Raw genomic sequence first — 14,028 nt, forward strand, 5'->3', positions numbered from 1 at the left:
CCGGGGTTACCTCCGCACGTCTTCTTGTCCAGCAGCTGGTAGCCGGGCGGGCATTCGCAGGTGTAGCCGATGCGCATGTCTTTGCAGATGTGGGAACAGCCTCCGTTGTTGAGGGAGCACTCGTTCAATCCTGAAGGAGGAATACAGGCTCGGGGGGTTGCCAGTGGGGCGGGTGGGGGGAGGAGGGGGTGGAATGAGGGCGTCCCTAGCGGGGAGGGCACTGCCCCTGCCCAAACTCCCCCAGGATGCTCCCAGGGGCAGGAGGAGGGCCGGCTGGAGGAGGAGGAGCTGCTTACGGTCTGCGGGAGACCTCGGGAGCCTCATCCCATTCGGTTGGGAACATCTCCCCATCTGTCCTCTGCATGGGACCCCCCTGACCCCAACTCTTCCCGGGCTCCTCTGATCTTCTCCCCACCGGAGGCAGAGGCCCCGGAAGAGGAAGCCCGACCCGGGAGGTTGAGAACTGAGGCAGACCAAGGGCCTTCCAGCCCAGAACTTTCCCCGCTTTCCAGCCGGAGGACGAGCCCTGCCCGAGACTCGGGCTGAGTGAGACGGGGGCTTGCCAACCATCCCCCCCGCTCTCCCTTGAGGGTAGCGGACGCTGATCCAGACCTGGCATGGTCCCAGAGGGAAGGACTGGAGAGGCAGCACATTTGCCCCGCCCGGCTGGGAGACTGACAGAGGGAGGGTGAGGGGCCTACCAGGTCACCTGTCCACCTCCCAGTCAATCAATCACATTTACTGAGTGCTTACTATGTGCAGAGCACTTTACTAAGCACTTGGGAGAGGACAGTACAGTAGAGTTGGTGGACACATTCCCTGCCCATAGTGAGCTTACAATCTAGAGGGAGCGACAGACATTGAGAGAGCCCCACCTCTGGACGGCGGAACTGGTCCTTCCGGGCAGCGCTGGGCCCTGGGGTAAGTGGGAAGGGTGATGGAAGCTCTGGATTGAAGCTCGTGCCCCCCACCCAGGGCGATTCGAAAAGTAGGGGACAGAAAGGGTCACTCCCAGACTCTCCGACCCCAACCGAGCCCCACCCTGGCAACCCTCCCCGGCAAGCGGGAACAGCTCCGAGGAGCCCGGGGTCAGGGTCAGTCGCACAAGCGACCTGGCGCGGTTCTGCTCCCCCGGCTGGGCCCCCAACCAGTCGGCCCCGCCCCCAGCCCCTTTAAACCTCAGTTCGGACCGTGCAGGAGACCAACTCCTCGTCACCTTTATCTCTAAGGTCCCAGGCCACGGAGACGCAGCAGGCCCATCTCATCCCTGCCAGCCAGAGACAGTGTGCCCACTCGGCTCCAGTCAGCCGAGACAGCGTGGCCACCTTGCCCCAGCCACCCAGAGACGGTGTACCCACCCTGTCCGAATCAGCCAGAGACAGTGTGTTCATCCCACCCCAGGAAACCAGAGACAGGGAATCCATCCCACCTCAGCCAGCCAGAGACACCATGTCCACCCCGGCCCAGAAAGCCAAAGACAGTGCGTCCACCCCGCCCCAGACAGAGAGAGGGTCCATCTCACCCCAGTCAGCCAGAGAAAGCATTTCTATCTGACCCCCGCCAGCCAGAAACAGCATGTCCATCCCACCCCGGCCAGTGAGAGACAGGGTGTCCATCCTGCCCCTCTTAGCTGGAGACGATCCGTCCACCCCACCCCAGACAGAGATAATACGCGTATCACACCCCTGCCGACCTGGCCCGGCATGTCCATCCCGCCCCAGCCAGCCACCTAGAGACAGTGCGTCCACCCTGATTGAGTCAGACAGAATTAAAGTAGAAATAAAACAAAACTTTTTATCTTCCCCAAACCCTGTCCTTCCGCTGACTTTTCCATCACTGTAGACGGCACCATCATCCTTTCTGTCTCATAAGCTCCGAACCTTGGTGTTCTCCTTGACTCCTCTCTCTCATTCAACCCCCATATTCAATCCATCCCTGCATTGTGTGGGTCCCAACTTCACAACATTGCTAAAATCCATCCTTTCCTCTCCATCCAAACGGTTACTACGTTAATACAATCACTCATCCTCTCCCGCCTTGATTACTGCATCGGCCTCCTCCTGACCTCCCAGCCTCCCCGCCTCTCCCCACTCCAGTCCATACTTCACTCCGCTGCCCGGATCATTTTTCTACGAAAATATTCAGGCCCCGCTCCTGAAGAAACTCCAGCGGTCGCCCATCCACCTCCCCATCAAACAAAAACTCCTCTCCATTGGCTTTAAAGCACTCGTTCACCTTGCCCCTTCATTATGGCTCAGTGGAAAGAGCACGGGCTTGGGAGTCAGCGGTCATGGGTTCACCACCTGGATGTCTGCCCGCCACCTAAAACTCAACACGAGCAAGACTGAGCTCCTCATCTTCCCTCCCGAGCCCAGTCCTCTCCCAGACTTCCCTATCACCGTGGATGGCGCGACCATCCTTCCCATCTCTCAGGCCCGCGATCTCGGTGTCATCCTTGACTCGTCTCTCTCGTTCACCCCACACATCCTATCCGTTACCGAGACCTGCCGGTTTCACCTCTACAATATCGCCAAGATCCGCCCTTTCCTCTCCACCCAAATGGCTACCCTACTGCTACGGGCTCTCGTTATATCCCGGCTAGACTACCGTGCCAGCCTTCTCTCTGATCTCCCTTCCTCCTCTCTCACCCCGCTCCGGTCTATTCTTCACTCCGCTGCCCGGCTCATCTTCCTGCAGAGACGATCTGGGCCTGTCACTCCCCTTCTTAAACACCTCCAGTGGTTGCCTATCAACCTCTGCTCCAAACAAAAACTCCTCACTCTAGGCTTCAAGGCTCTCCATCACCTTGCCCCTTCCTACCTCTCCTCCCTTCTCTCTTTCTACCGCCCACCCCGCACGCTCCGCTCCTCTGCCGCCCACCTCCTCACCGTCCCTCGGTCTCGCCTATCCCGCCGTCGACCCCTGGGCCGCGTCCTCCTGCAGTCTTGGAATGCCCTCCCTCCTCACCTCCATCAAACTAATTCTCTTCCCCTCTTCAAAACCCTACTTAAAACTCACCTCCTCCAAGAGGCCTTCCCAGACTGAGCTCCCCTTCTCCCTCTACTCCCTCTACCACCCCCCCTTCACCTCTCCACAGCTTAACCCTCTTTTCCCCCCATTTCCCTCTGCTCCTCCCCCTCTCCCTTCCCATCCCCTCAGCACTGTACTCATCCGCTCAACTGTATATATTTTCATTACCCCATTTATTTTGTTAATGAAATGTACATCACCTTGATTCTATTCAGTTGCCATTGTTTTTACGAGATGTTCTTCCCCTCGACTTTATTTATTGCCATTGTTCTCGTTTGTCCGTCTCCCCCGATTAGACCCTAAGCCCGTCAAACGGCAGGGACTGTCTCTATCTGTTGCCGACTTGTTCATCCCAAGCGCTTAGTACAGTGCTCTGCACATAGTAAGCGCTCAATAAATACTATTGAATGCCGACCTTCTCACTGTACCTCCACCTCGTCTAACTCGCCGCCACCCTCTCCCCATGTTCCCCATGTCCTGCCTCTGGCCTGGAATGTCCTCCCTCTTCAGTAGAGTGCTCTGCACATAGTAAGCACGCAACAAAGACGATTGACTCTGACGATTAATTTCCCCCATTTCAAAGCCTCGTTGAAGACACATCTCCTCCAAAAGCCTTCCAAGACTAAGCCCTCCTTTCCTCTTCTCCTACTCCCTTCTGCATCACCCTGACTTGCTCCCATTATTCATCCCCCCTCCCAGCCCCACTGCAATTATGTCCATACTTTCTTTCTACTAATTTCTTTCTGTAATTTATTATTTCTACTAATGTCTTTCCCTCTAGACTGTAAGCTCGTTATGGGCAGGGAATGTGTCCGTTACATTGTTATTTTGAAGTCTCCCAAGTGCTTAGTACGGTCCTCTGTACACAAGATTACTGTGTCAGCCTTCTCTCTGATCTCCCTTCCTCCTCTCTCTCCCCGCTCCAGTCTTTTCTTCACTCCACTGCCCGGCTCATCTTCCTGCAGAAACGCTCCGGGCATGTCACTCCCCGTCTTAAAAACCTCCAGTGGTTGCCTATCGACCTCCGCACGAAACAAAAACTCCTCGCTCTAGGCTTCAAGGCTCTCCATCACCTCGCCCCTTCCTACCTCTCCTCCCTTCTCTCTTTCCACCGCCCATCCCGCACGTTCCGCTCCTCTGCCGCCCACCTCCTCACCGGTCCCCGTTCTCGCCCGTCCCGCCGTCGACCCCCGGGCCGCGTCCTCCCGCGGTCCCGGAACGCCCTCCCTCCTCACCTCCGCCAAACTCATTCTCTTCCCCTCTTCAAAACCCTACTTAAAGCTCACCTCCTCCAAGAGGCCTTCCCAGACTGAGCTCCGCTTTTCCCTCTGCTCCCTCTATGCCCCCCTTCACCTCTCCGTAGCTAAACCCTCTTCTCCTCCCTTCCCTCTTCTCCCCCTCTCCCATCCCATCCCCTCAGCAATGTACTCGTCCGCTCGACTGTATATATCTTCATTACCCTATTTATTTTGTTAATGAGATTTACATCACCCTGATTCTATTTATTTGCTATTGTTTTAATGAGATGCTCTTCCCCTCGATTCTATTTATCGCCATTGTTCTCGTCTGTCCGTCTCTCCCGATTAGACTGTAAGCCCATCGAAGGGCAGGGACTGACTCTATCTGTTACCGATTTGTACAATCCAAGCGCTTAGTACACTGCTCTGCACATAGTAAGCGTTCAATAAATACTATTGAATGAATGAATGAATAAGCACTCAATAAATAATACTGACTGACTTACTGATAGTGTCCATCTCACCCGGTCAGACGGAGACAGTGTGACCATCCTACCCCAGCCAGAGGCAGCGTGTCCATCCTGCTCCAGCCAACCAGAGACGATGTGACCACCCTGCCCCAGCCAGATGGACATAGAGTGTCCATCCCAACCCAGCCAGCCAGAGACACTGTGTCCGCCCTGCTCCAGCCAGCCAGAGACAAGTGTGCCCCACTTGTCTCGGCCATACAGAAAGATAAGGCGCTTATCACTGAGAAGCGGCGTGGCTTAGAGGAAGGAACACGGGCTTGGGAGTCAGAGGTCATGGGTTCTAATCCCGGCTCCGCCACTCGTCAGCTGTGTGACTTTGGGCAAGTCACTTCACTTCTCCGTGCCTCAGCTGCCTCATCGGTAAAATGGGGATTAAGACTGGGAGCCCCACATACGATAACCTGCTGATCTTGTATCTACCCCAGTGCTCAGAACAGTGCTCGGCACAGAGTAAGTGCTTAACAAATACCTCCGTCATTATTATTATCATTATCATCCCAGTCAATCGAGGCAACTGCTCAGTCCGGCCCTACTTTCCAAGGGGCTAGTCTGGGTGTTGCTCCAACAGATGACAAGTGGGACAATCCTACTCCCCAATTGCAGGGGCTGTTCTGCCTCCTGCTAGGTGCCTTGGGAGGCCCCAAACCCCCCAGAAATCTGGAGTTGTCTCTCTGTGATGTGCACACATTCCAGCGATGGGGTTTGGAGGGACCCATAGGGTGGAAGACCCCAGCCATGTTGGCATGTAGGGGAAGGGGCTGAAATAATAATAATAATAATAATGATAATAATGGAATTTAAGTGCTTTCTATTCATTCGTTCATTCAATTGTTACTATGTGTCCAGCACTGTTCTCAGCACTGGGGCAGATATAAAGTAATCAGATTGGACACAGTCTCTGTCCGACAAGGGACTCACAGTCTTAATTACACAGCAGACAAGTGGTGGAACTAGGATTAGAACCCAGGTCCTTCCGACTCCCAGGCCCGTGCTCCTCTCTTCTCTTTGTCCCCGACTAAGCCCTCCTCTCCTCTTTTCCCACTCCCTCCTGTGTCGCCCTGACTTGTTCCCTTCATTCATCCTCCCTCCCATCCTCACAGCACATATGTATATATCTGTAATTTATTCATTTATTTATATTAATGTCTGTCTCCCCCTCTAGACTGTGAGCTTGTGGGCAGGGAACGTGACTGTTGTTATATAGCATTCCCCCAAGCACTTAGTACAGTGCTTTGCGCACAGTAAGCGCTCAGTCAATACGGTTGAATGAATCCTCTGGGCCATGCTGCTTCCCTCCCCTGAAAGACCCAGGGGAGGGTCTCCCTTCACATCCGGGGCCCTCAGCAAGGAGCCCAGAGCTTGTGTCAGGGCTGACCCGGTGGCCCCCGCAGAGACGCAGCCCGGACTGGTCGGCAGCTCGAACGGGCCTGGCGCTGTCACGGGTACAACCGGCGTGGGGAGAGTCGCCCCAGGGGCTGAGGCTCATCCTAGGACATAGCTCTGCGGGCGCGATCCGGGCAGGCGACCGGTGAGGGCCCTGCCCACTTCTCTCCTCTTACCACACCCAGGGAGAGCCGGCCCTTGGGCCCGGTCGCTCTGCAGACACGGAATCCCCGGGGGAGTGAAACGCCGCTCAGCAGAAGTGCCTTTCCCCTGCTCTACCACTCACCCGGCCCCTGCCACCCGCCTCCCACCCCCCGGCTCCTGGCAGCCAAGAACTCTACATCCAAACTGTTACTACTCCGATTCAAGTGCTTATTCTATTCTGCCTTGACAACCGTAACTGTCTCCCCGCTGACGGCCCAGCCTCCCGTCTCTCCCCGCTCCAGGCCATACTTTACTCTGCTGCACGGATCATTTTTCTAAAAAAATGTCAATACACATCTCGAGAACCCCCAGGGGCTGCCCATCCACTTCTGTTTCCAACAAAGACTCCTCACCATTGGCTTTAAGGCACTCGATGAGCTCCCCCCAGTCTGCCGTAGGCTGATTTCCTACTACAACCCAGTCTGCACACTCCACTCTACTGCCATCCTACTGACTGTTCTTCGATCCCGTCTATCTCACTGCCGACCCCTTACCCACGTCCTCCCACTGGCCTGGAACTCCCTCCCCCTTCATATCCGACAGACCACCGCTCTCCCCACCTTCAAAACCTTATTAAAGTCACATCTCCATCGAAGCCTTCTTTGCCTTACTCCTTCGCCCTTCTGCATCGCCTACGCATTTGGATCTGTACCCTTTTAGCGCTTGACATTCACCCACGCTCGGTCTCACAGCATTTACATAGATATTCATAATTTCTTTTACTGTCTGCCCACCCTGTAGACTGTAACCTCCTTTGGGCAGGGAATGTGCCTATCATTTCGATTGTACTGTACTCTCCCAAGCACTTGGCATAGTGCTCTGCACACGGTAAGAGCTCGAAAAATACCACCGAGTGATTCACCGAGTGACTGATTCGGGGAAGGGATCCCGAAGGGATCCTGTGGCAGAGTGAACCTTAGAGGCTGCTCTTTTGCAGTGGCCGGAAGAGGGGTCGCTCCAGAGTTTGCCCAGCTCCCTTCTTCTTCCCGCAGAGTCCACGGCAGTCCCGGCCCTGGTCCGGTCTTACTCTGTCTGGCCGAGAGCTACTTTCAGGGGGGACGAGGGGGCTCCCTCCTGGGTGGGCAGAAATTGCCTGGCAGGGGGCCGGAAGAACGACGGGCCGCATCCGATTTACTGCATTGCTCCGAGGGAGTGAGAGCGGGGAGGAGAACCCAGGTCCAGCATAAGCTCATCCGGAGGAGCTTCGGCTCTCTGCGCTGGGGGTGGTCTGGTCAGCCGGGCTTGCGCCTCCAAGCATGAGACAGAAACTACCGAGTTCGGGGTGTCCCACGCCCCAACCCCTGGCTCAGCAGGCTAGCTTGGACAGGGAGGCCCCGAAAGGAATAATGCACCTCCCACCCCGGGCTGGTGACAATCAGAGGGCAGCAGCTATTGGGGGAAGAGCCTATCTAAGCAGGTCCGGTTGGGATTGGGTCCAGCTCTGGGCCAAACCAGTCCCTGCCCTGAGCCCGTGGGCACGGAGGCTGCCCGGGCTGGGCAGAGCCGGAGCCCCCTTGAACGCCCGTTCACCACCACCAGACTCCCTGGGCATCGTCTCAGTCTTTCCAGGTGACAGCCCACCAAGGTCCCGCCTGCAAGCCTCTCTCACCCCCTCCCCACATCTGCCCCGAGGCGGGGGCGGTTCCATCTGCCCTGTGGCGGCCCTAGAAGGTGTGGGGAACTGTGGCTCAGAGCCCCAGGGGCCGACTGGACTTCTCCAACCCACCCAGTGAACCGTGGGGGCAGCTCCCTGACGTCCTCTGGACTGGGCTGCCGCGGGGCTCGGGTAGGTGCCAATTCCTGGTGGATTCCCTTTCTGTTCATTCGTGCGTTCGGATTTATTGAGCGCTTACTGTGTGCAGAGCACTGTACTAAGCGCTTGGCACTTCTGGAATCAGCGCGGTGCGGGCTGGAAGTCAGGCCCAGGACCTCCGCTGCGCCTCCCGGGGATTTCGTTTACCCGGCTGACACGGGGCAGCCGTTCGTGTCCAGGCACGGCAAGCAGACCCGCCCCCGAGAGCCCCAGACCATTCCCAACCAACGTCGCCACGGGGGCGGAGGGCTGGGGAGAGGGAGGTGGAGGGGACTGACCCCCCGATGAACCCAAGGAACCAGGCGGAGGGTGGAGAGGTGAGCACGGGCAGGGCAGGGCACCGTACCGCACTCTTTCATGGGCTCGTCGGACCAGTCTCGGCAGTCCCCGTGCGTGTCGCACACTCGGCCGCCGTCGATGCACTCGCCGCTCCTACACTGGAAGTCGGTGGGCCGGGCGCACACAGACTCTGTCGGGATGGATGAGGGAGAGAGAGAGAGAGAGAGAGAGAGAGCCCCATTAGCTCTCTTGCCCAGCACGGAGGAGAAGGACCAGCCAGCCAACCGGGTGGCCATGTGGAAACGGGACCAGGATGACCCGTGAGGTGAGGGTGGCTCCAGCAGAGTCAGAATAATAATGATGATGATGATGATATTTAAGTGCTTACTATGTATCAGGCCCTGTTCTAAGCGCTGGGGTAGATATAAGCTAATCAGGTTGGACACAGCCCCGTCCACCGGGGACTCATGATCTTAATCACCATTTTACAAGACGAAGGAACCGAGGTCCAGGGAAATGAAGTGATTTGCCCAAAATCACACAGCGGACAAGTGGCAGAGCCTGGATTCAAACTCAGGCCCTTCTGAGTCCCAGGCCCAAGCTCTATCCATTCGGCCACGCTGCGTCATGCAGCAGCAGGGCTGGGCAGTTAAAGACCCTGAAGCATCAGACAGTCCCGACCCCTGATTCCTGCCCCCGACCCCAAGGAAGGCAGTTAGCTCTGGGGCAGCCCGGTGGAGGATGTGTGGGCAGGCCGGGTAGGGTGGCGGAGCATCCCGGAGGGTTCCTCTCCATGCCCGGCGGAGGGCTGGAGAATGCGGAAATGGTCCCCGGATCTCATCCTGACCCGGCCCTCAGCCCAGCCCTGGGCCTTCATCCCAGCAGTTTCCTGAGGGGCTCGGGGACCCTAAGGAATAGAGGAGCTCTAGAGGCAGGAAAAGTGCCAGGATGGAGTAGGTGGGGAGCAATAGGAGGACCTGGGTTCTCATCCCAGCTTCGCCACTTGTTATCACCTTGGGCCAGTCACTTCACTTCTCTGGGCCACAGTGACCTCAGATCTGTAAAATGGGGATGCAGACCGTGAGCCCCACGTGGGCGTGGACTCTGTCCAACCTGACTGCCTCGTACCTACCCCGGTGCTTAGAACAGTGCCTGGCACATAGTAAGGGCTTAACAAACGCCGTTAAAAAAAAAACGGGCAGAGAAGGGCAGCACATGGGCAGCAGGCAGGGGACCAGCAGCTCCCAGCTGGCAGGCCCCGGGGCAGTTGTCCCCGCACTTACCCTTCAGGCAGGCGGCCTCGTCGCTGGCGTCGGGGCAGTCGCGCTCCTGATTGCAGCGTTTGGCCCTGGGCACGCAGCTCCCGTCCCCGCAGAGGAACTCATCCGGGCGGCAGGTCCGCAGCGCTGCGCGGGACAAGGAATTCATGGATTCAGCGGGGGTCGCGTTAAGCGCTTACCATATGCCGGGCACCGCGCTTAAGCGCTGGGGTGGTCGGAAGAGCTCATCGTGGGCCGGGAACTTATCTGTTATATTGCCGTGTTGGACTCTCGCAAGTGCTTAGAACGGCGCCCTGCACACGGTAAGCACTCAATAAATACGATTCTTTGATTGATCAGGTTGGGTACAGTCCCCGTCTATTGGGGCTCACAATCTACGTTGGAGGAAGTAGGATTTAATCCCCATTTTATAGATGAGGAAGCTGAGGCCCAGAGAAGTGACTTGCTCAAGGTCACGCAGCAGACAAGTGGCAGAATCAGGATTAGAACCCAGGTCCTCTCACTCCCAGGCCTGGAGTCTTTGCACTAGGCCAAGCTGTTCCTCTAAGAAGAGAAGCAGCCAGGGTACAGTCGGTCGACCAATCGTATTTACTGAGCGCTCACTGTGTGCACAGCATTCTACTAAGCAGATGGTGTGGTGGATAGAGCACGAGCCTGGGAGTCAGAAGGTCAAGGTTCTAATTCCCACCCCAACACCTGTCTGCTGTGTGACCTTGGGCAAGTCACTTCACCTCTCTGTGCCTCATCTGTAAAATGGGGATGGAGACTGTGAGCCCCATGTGGGACAGGGACTGTGACCAACCCAATCTACTTGTATCCACCCCAGCGCTTAGTACAGTGCCTGGCCCACAGCAGGCGCTTAACCAATACCATAATTATTATTCTCTTAATTCTTACCACCTGGGAGAGGACAGTAGAACAGTAGAACAGACACATTCCCTGCCCACAGTGAGGAAGAACCCGATTAGCTCCGCGGGGCGGGTGTCGGTCCCCCTCTGACCGAAAGAAGGGCCGGGCAGGTGCCAGGATGGCCGCAGGAGGAAACGGGTTGGACGCGGCTCCGGCCCGGTCCCGGCCTCTGTCTTCCCGGGCAGCTTCCCAGAGCGGCAGTCCCACAAGCCCCTGCACCCAAAGCCATCCCCTCCGTCCCTTCAGGACCCGGGACAAGCCCCAGTGCAGCTCGCGGGAGTCATGGGCGGGCCGGCCCTGGCTCTGCAGTGCCAGTTCCGGCTTCCCTTCACTCCCTTTCCCCTCGCCCTCCGTGTTCTGGAGTGGAGTGATGGGCGGAACTCGGCCCATCCCTCCCGAGGCCTGCCACCATCTCTGCTACCCGATGCTCACCCCCGTGCCGGGGTACCTGGCCTCCACCCCCACGCCCTGCGGGGGTCCGACCTTCGCGACTCCTCTCCACCCGACGCTCGAGCCCCACACCCGGCCATGTGGCGGCGGCCAACCAGAGATGGCGGATGAACCCAGTGGGCTTCACCAGGAGAATTGACACTGATGGAGGTGACCGCCGATGGGCCGCCCGGCAGTCGGTGAAGGCCAGCGTGATCTTCCGGAAGAGGGATGGGGAGCTGACCGTGACGGCCAGGGGAGGGAACACGTCGACGGGCAAAGCCCGGATCCACAGGCGACGTGTGCTCATCTCCCGGCCCCGCGGGCACGGGCTGGGGGCCTGAATCCCCAGCCGGCAGGAAGGGCCTTGGGCAGCCGCTTCACAGGAGGAGTTCTCGACGTGACTTTAGTGTGCTGCCCCCCGACTAGAGGGAAACCCAGGCCGTGACCCGAGCGGGGGCGGGCTGGTGGCCACGGAGATGGTCCTGGCACCAGCCTGTTTCCACCCGCTCCCATTCCGGTGCCTGCCCGGCTCCTCCGTCCAGGGCTGGGGCGGTGGTGGTCGTGGCGTCAGCGGGCGTCCTCCGAGGGTTACCACTATCCGTCCCCAGCGCTGCCCGAGTCCCTTCCCATCGCTCTCGATGCTCGCCCACAGACGCCAGCCTCTCCTGGAGACGGCTCCCCACCCCATCTCCCTGGGGTCAAAGGCTGTGCGCCAAAGGGCGGGGCTGAGCCGGGCGCCGGCAGGACCGCACTGCCCTCCGTGAACACCGGCTGAGGGAATGAGACCCCTGAGCCGAGGGGCCAGTCCGGCCCCATTCCCCCCAAGCCCTCCTGCCGTCCCCTCCTCCACTCGTGCGGCCCAGGTCAGACAACCACGCGTCCGCTGACAGACTTCCCCGGCCGAGCCCACTGCCCTCCCTCCCTCCTGCCCTTCCTTCTCTCTCCCCGACCCTCCCACCCTCCGTCTGACGTACTCCACACCCAAAAGGAAAAGAAACAAAATGCAAGGGCTGCCGTATAACTGTCCGGAGCTGCCCGATTTCTCTTAGGCCCCGGTGCAGAGGCCCATGCTCGTTTGGAAGCCGAGTGAGCTTCCAAAGCCCCGTGAGCCCGATTCTCATCTAAGACGATCGAAAGTTTCCAGAGAAGGCTTTAAGGAGACTTCCGTTTGGCCATCCCCTTCATCCGTCTGAACCTCAGAGGACGGGGGGTCAAGGGTACGGATCCATGTGCCAAAGCTGTAGGGGCCGATGGGTCCCCTAGATTAAAAACCTTCATTATCTCAAGCACGCTTTATGCCTGAGAGATGGGCGCTTTTTAGGAGTTGATCGGCCTCGATCCCTCTCATCTGAAATCAGGTCAGCCGAAGGGGAACACCGGAGGTCCATGGCTGTTAGAATTCCAGAAGCGTTCCCGTCGGGTTGGAACTTCTCGTCGGGACTCTGACTTCTGATGATTTTTTTAGATCGTGAGCCTCCCGAGGGACAGGGACCGTATTTAATTCCCACTGTTTCTTCTCTCCCGGCACTCGGTGCAGCGGTCTGCAGACGGTAAGCACTTGACCGATACCTTCGCCGCTATAATTCTCCCCCTGGCAGAGGGTCCAAGCTGGTGTCGGCCAGCTAGAGGTACCCGCAGGCTCTCCCAGCCCCCTGGGCAACCGCTGCCCACGGGCACGAGGCTCGTCATGGCCGGTGGGCATCGAAGGGGGTAGGCCTTGCTGGGGTTCTGCTGCCAGTTCATCTCCAGGTGCCCTTCCCGTGCAGGATCTGAGAGCTGTTACCAGACAGGGGGTGGGGGAACCAGGGAGCGAGCTGGAGATGGTGTCGGACGGATGCGTGGGGGTTTCAGAAAGGGAGTCGAGGCATGCTCCTCCACTCCCCCTCCTCCTCCTCTTCCTTCTTATCCTCCAGGGGCCACGGGAAGAATCCCCAGATGGGAGAATCCAACCCAACAGTACCCAGCACAATTCCCCCCTTCCCTCCCAGAAGCCCAGAGCGTCAGCCTCCGGAGACTCCGGAGGGAAGACGGTCAGGCCGCCCAGCTGCTCCCGGCAAGATGTCCCGGCCCACAGCCTCCGAGACGATTTGACTACGGTGGAGTTGGGGACTCAGAGATTCCCAGGTCATCCTCGCTCGACCAGCCGGCCTGCACCCCGTAGTTAATAACCCTACTGGTTGTGGTGTTTTTTAAGTGCTTACTAGGTTCCAGGTATTGTACTAAGCACTGAGGTAGATTCAAGGAAGCAGTGTGGGCCTAGTACGGGCCCGGGAGTTAGAAGGACCTGGGTTCTAATTCCGGCTCTGTCTCTTGTCTGCCGTGTGACCTTAAGAGAGTCACTTGACTTCTCCGGGCCTCAGTCAACTTATCTGTAGAATAGTAATTAAGACTATGCGTTCCATACGGTACCGGGACCGTGTCCTCCCCGATTCGATTGTATCTGCCACAGTGCTTAGTACAGTGCCTGGCACACAATATGCGCCTAACAGATACTCCTATTATTATTACTACTACAAGATAATCAGGTCAGGGGATCCCAGTCTGAGGGGGGAGAACGAGTACCGAAACCCCAATTTTAGTTATTTTTCAAGTGACTTCCCCACAGTCACACAGCAGGCAGGCAACCAAACCAGGATTAGAACCCAGGTCCTCTGATGCCCACGCCTGGGCCGTTCCCACTGGGCCTCTAGACCGTAAGCTCACTGTGGGCAGGGCAAGTGCCTGCCAATTCTGTGGTACTGGGCTCTCCCAAGCATTTAGTATGGTGGCTCTGCACATAGTAAGCGCTCAATAAATACAATCGATCGATCAATTGATAGGCCGCGCTGTTTCCGAGCCGGGGGCCAGGCTCTGCCCGCGGGTGGAGGGGGGAACCGGGTCACCTCCGTCCCCCATCCCTCCACCCCCCTCGCCCCCACCCCCGAGGGCAG

General features: G+C 58.0%; 1 protein-coding gene across 4 annotated transcripts in view; it reads right to left on the reverse strand.

Moving 5' to 3' along the window:
- LRP8 (LDL receptor related protein 8) overlaps positions 1-14,028 on the reverse strand; it is a 130,628-nt gene that overhangs the window by 22,790 nt on the left and 93,810 nt on the right. For all 4 annotated transcript variants that reach the window (XR_003765720.1, XM_029082343.1, XM_029082342.2 and 1 more), the window contains 3 exons: positions 9,761-9,883; positions 8,545-8,667; positions 11-130 (listed from right to left, as the gene is read on the reverse strand). Coding sequence is in view for 3 of the 4 variants with exons in the window: in XM_029082343.1 (XP_028938176.1) it covers positions 11-130; positions 8,545-8,667; positions 9,761-9,883 (366 nt within the window). In the remaining variant the exon portion in view is untranslated. The remainder of the gene's footprint in view (positions 1-10; positions 131-8,544; positions 8,668-9,760; positions 9,884-14,028) is intronic.

This window comes from Ornithorhynchus anatinus, chromosome 17 (assembly GCF_004115215.2).
Source record: "Ornithorhynchus anatinus isolate Pmale09 chromosome 17, mOrnAna1.pri.v4, whole genome shotgun sequence".
In the NCBI taxonomy this organism is placed as follows: Eukaryota; Metazoa; Chordata; class Mammalia; order Monotremata; family Ornithorhynchidae; genus Ornithorhynchus; species Ornithorhynchus anatinus.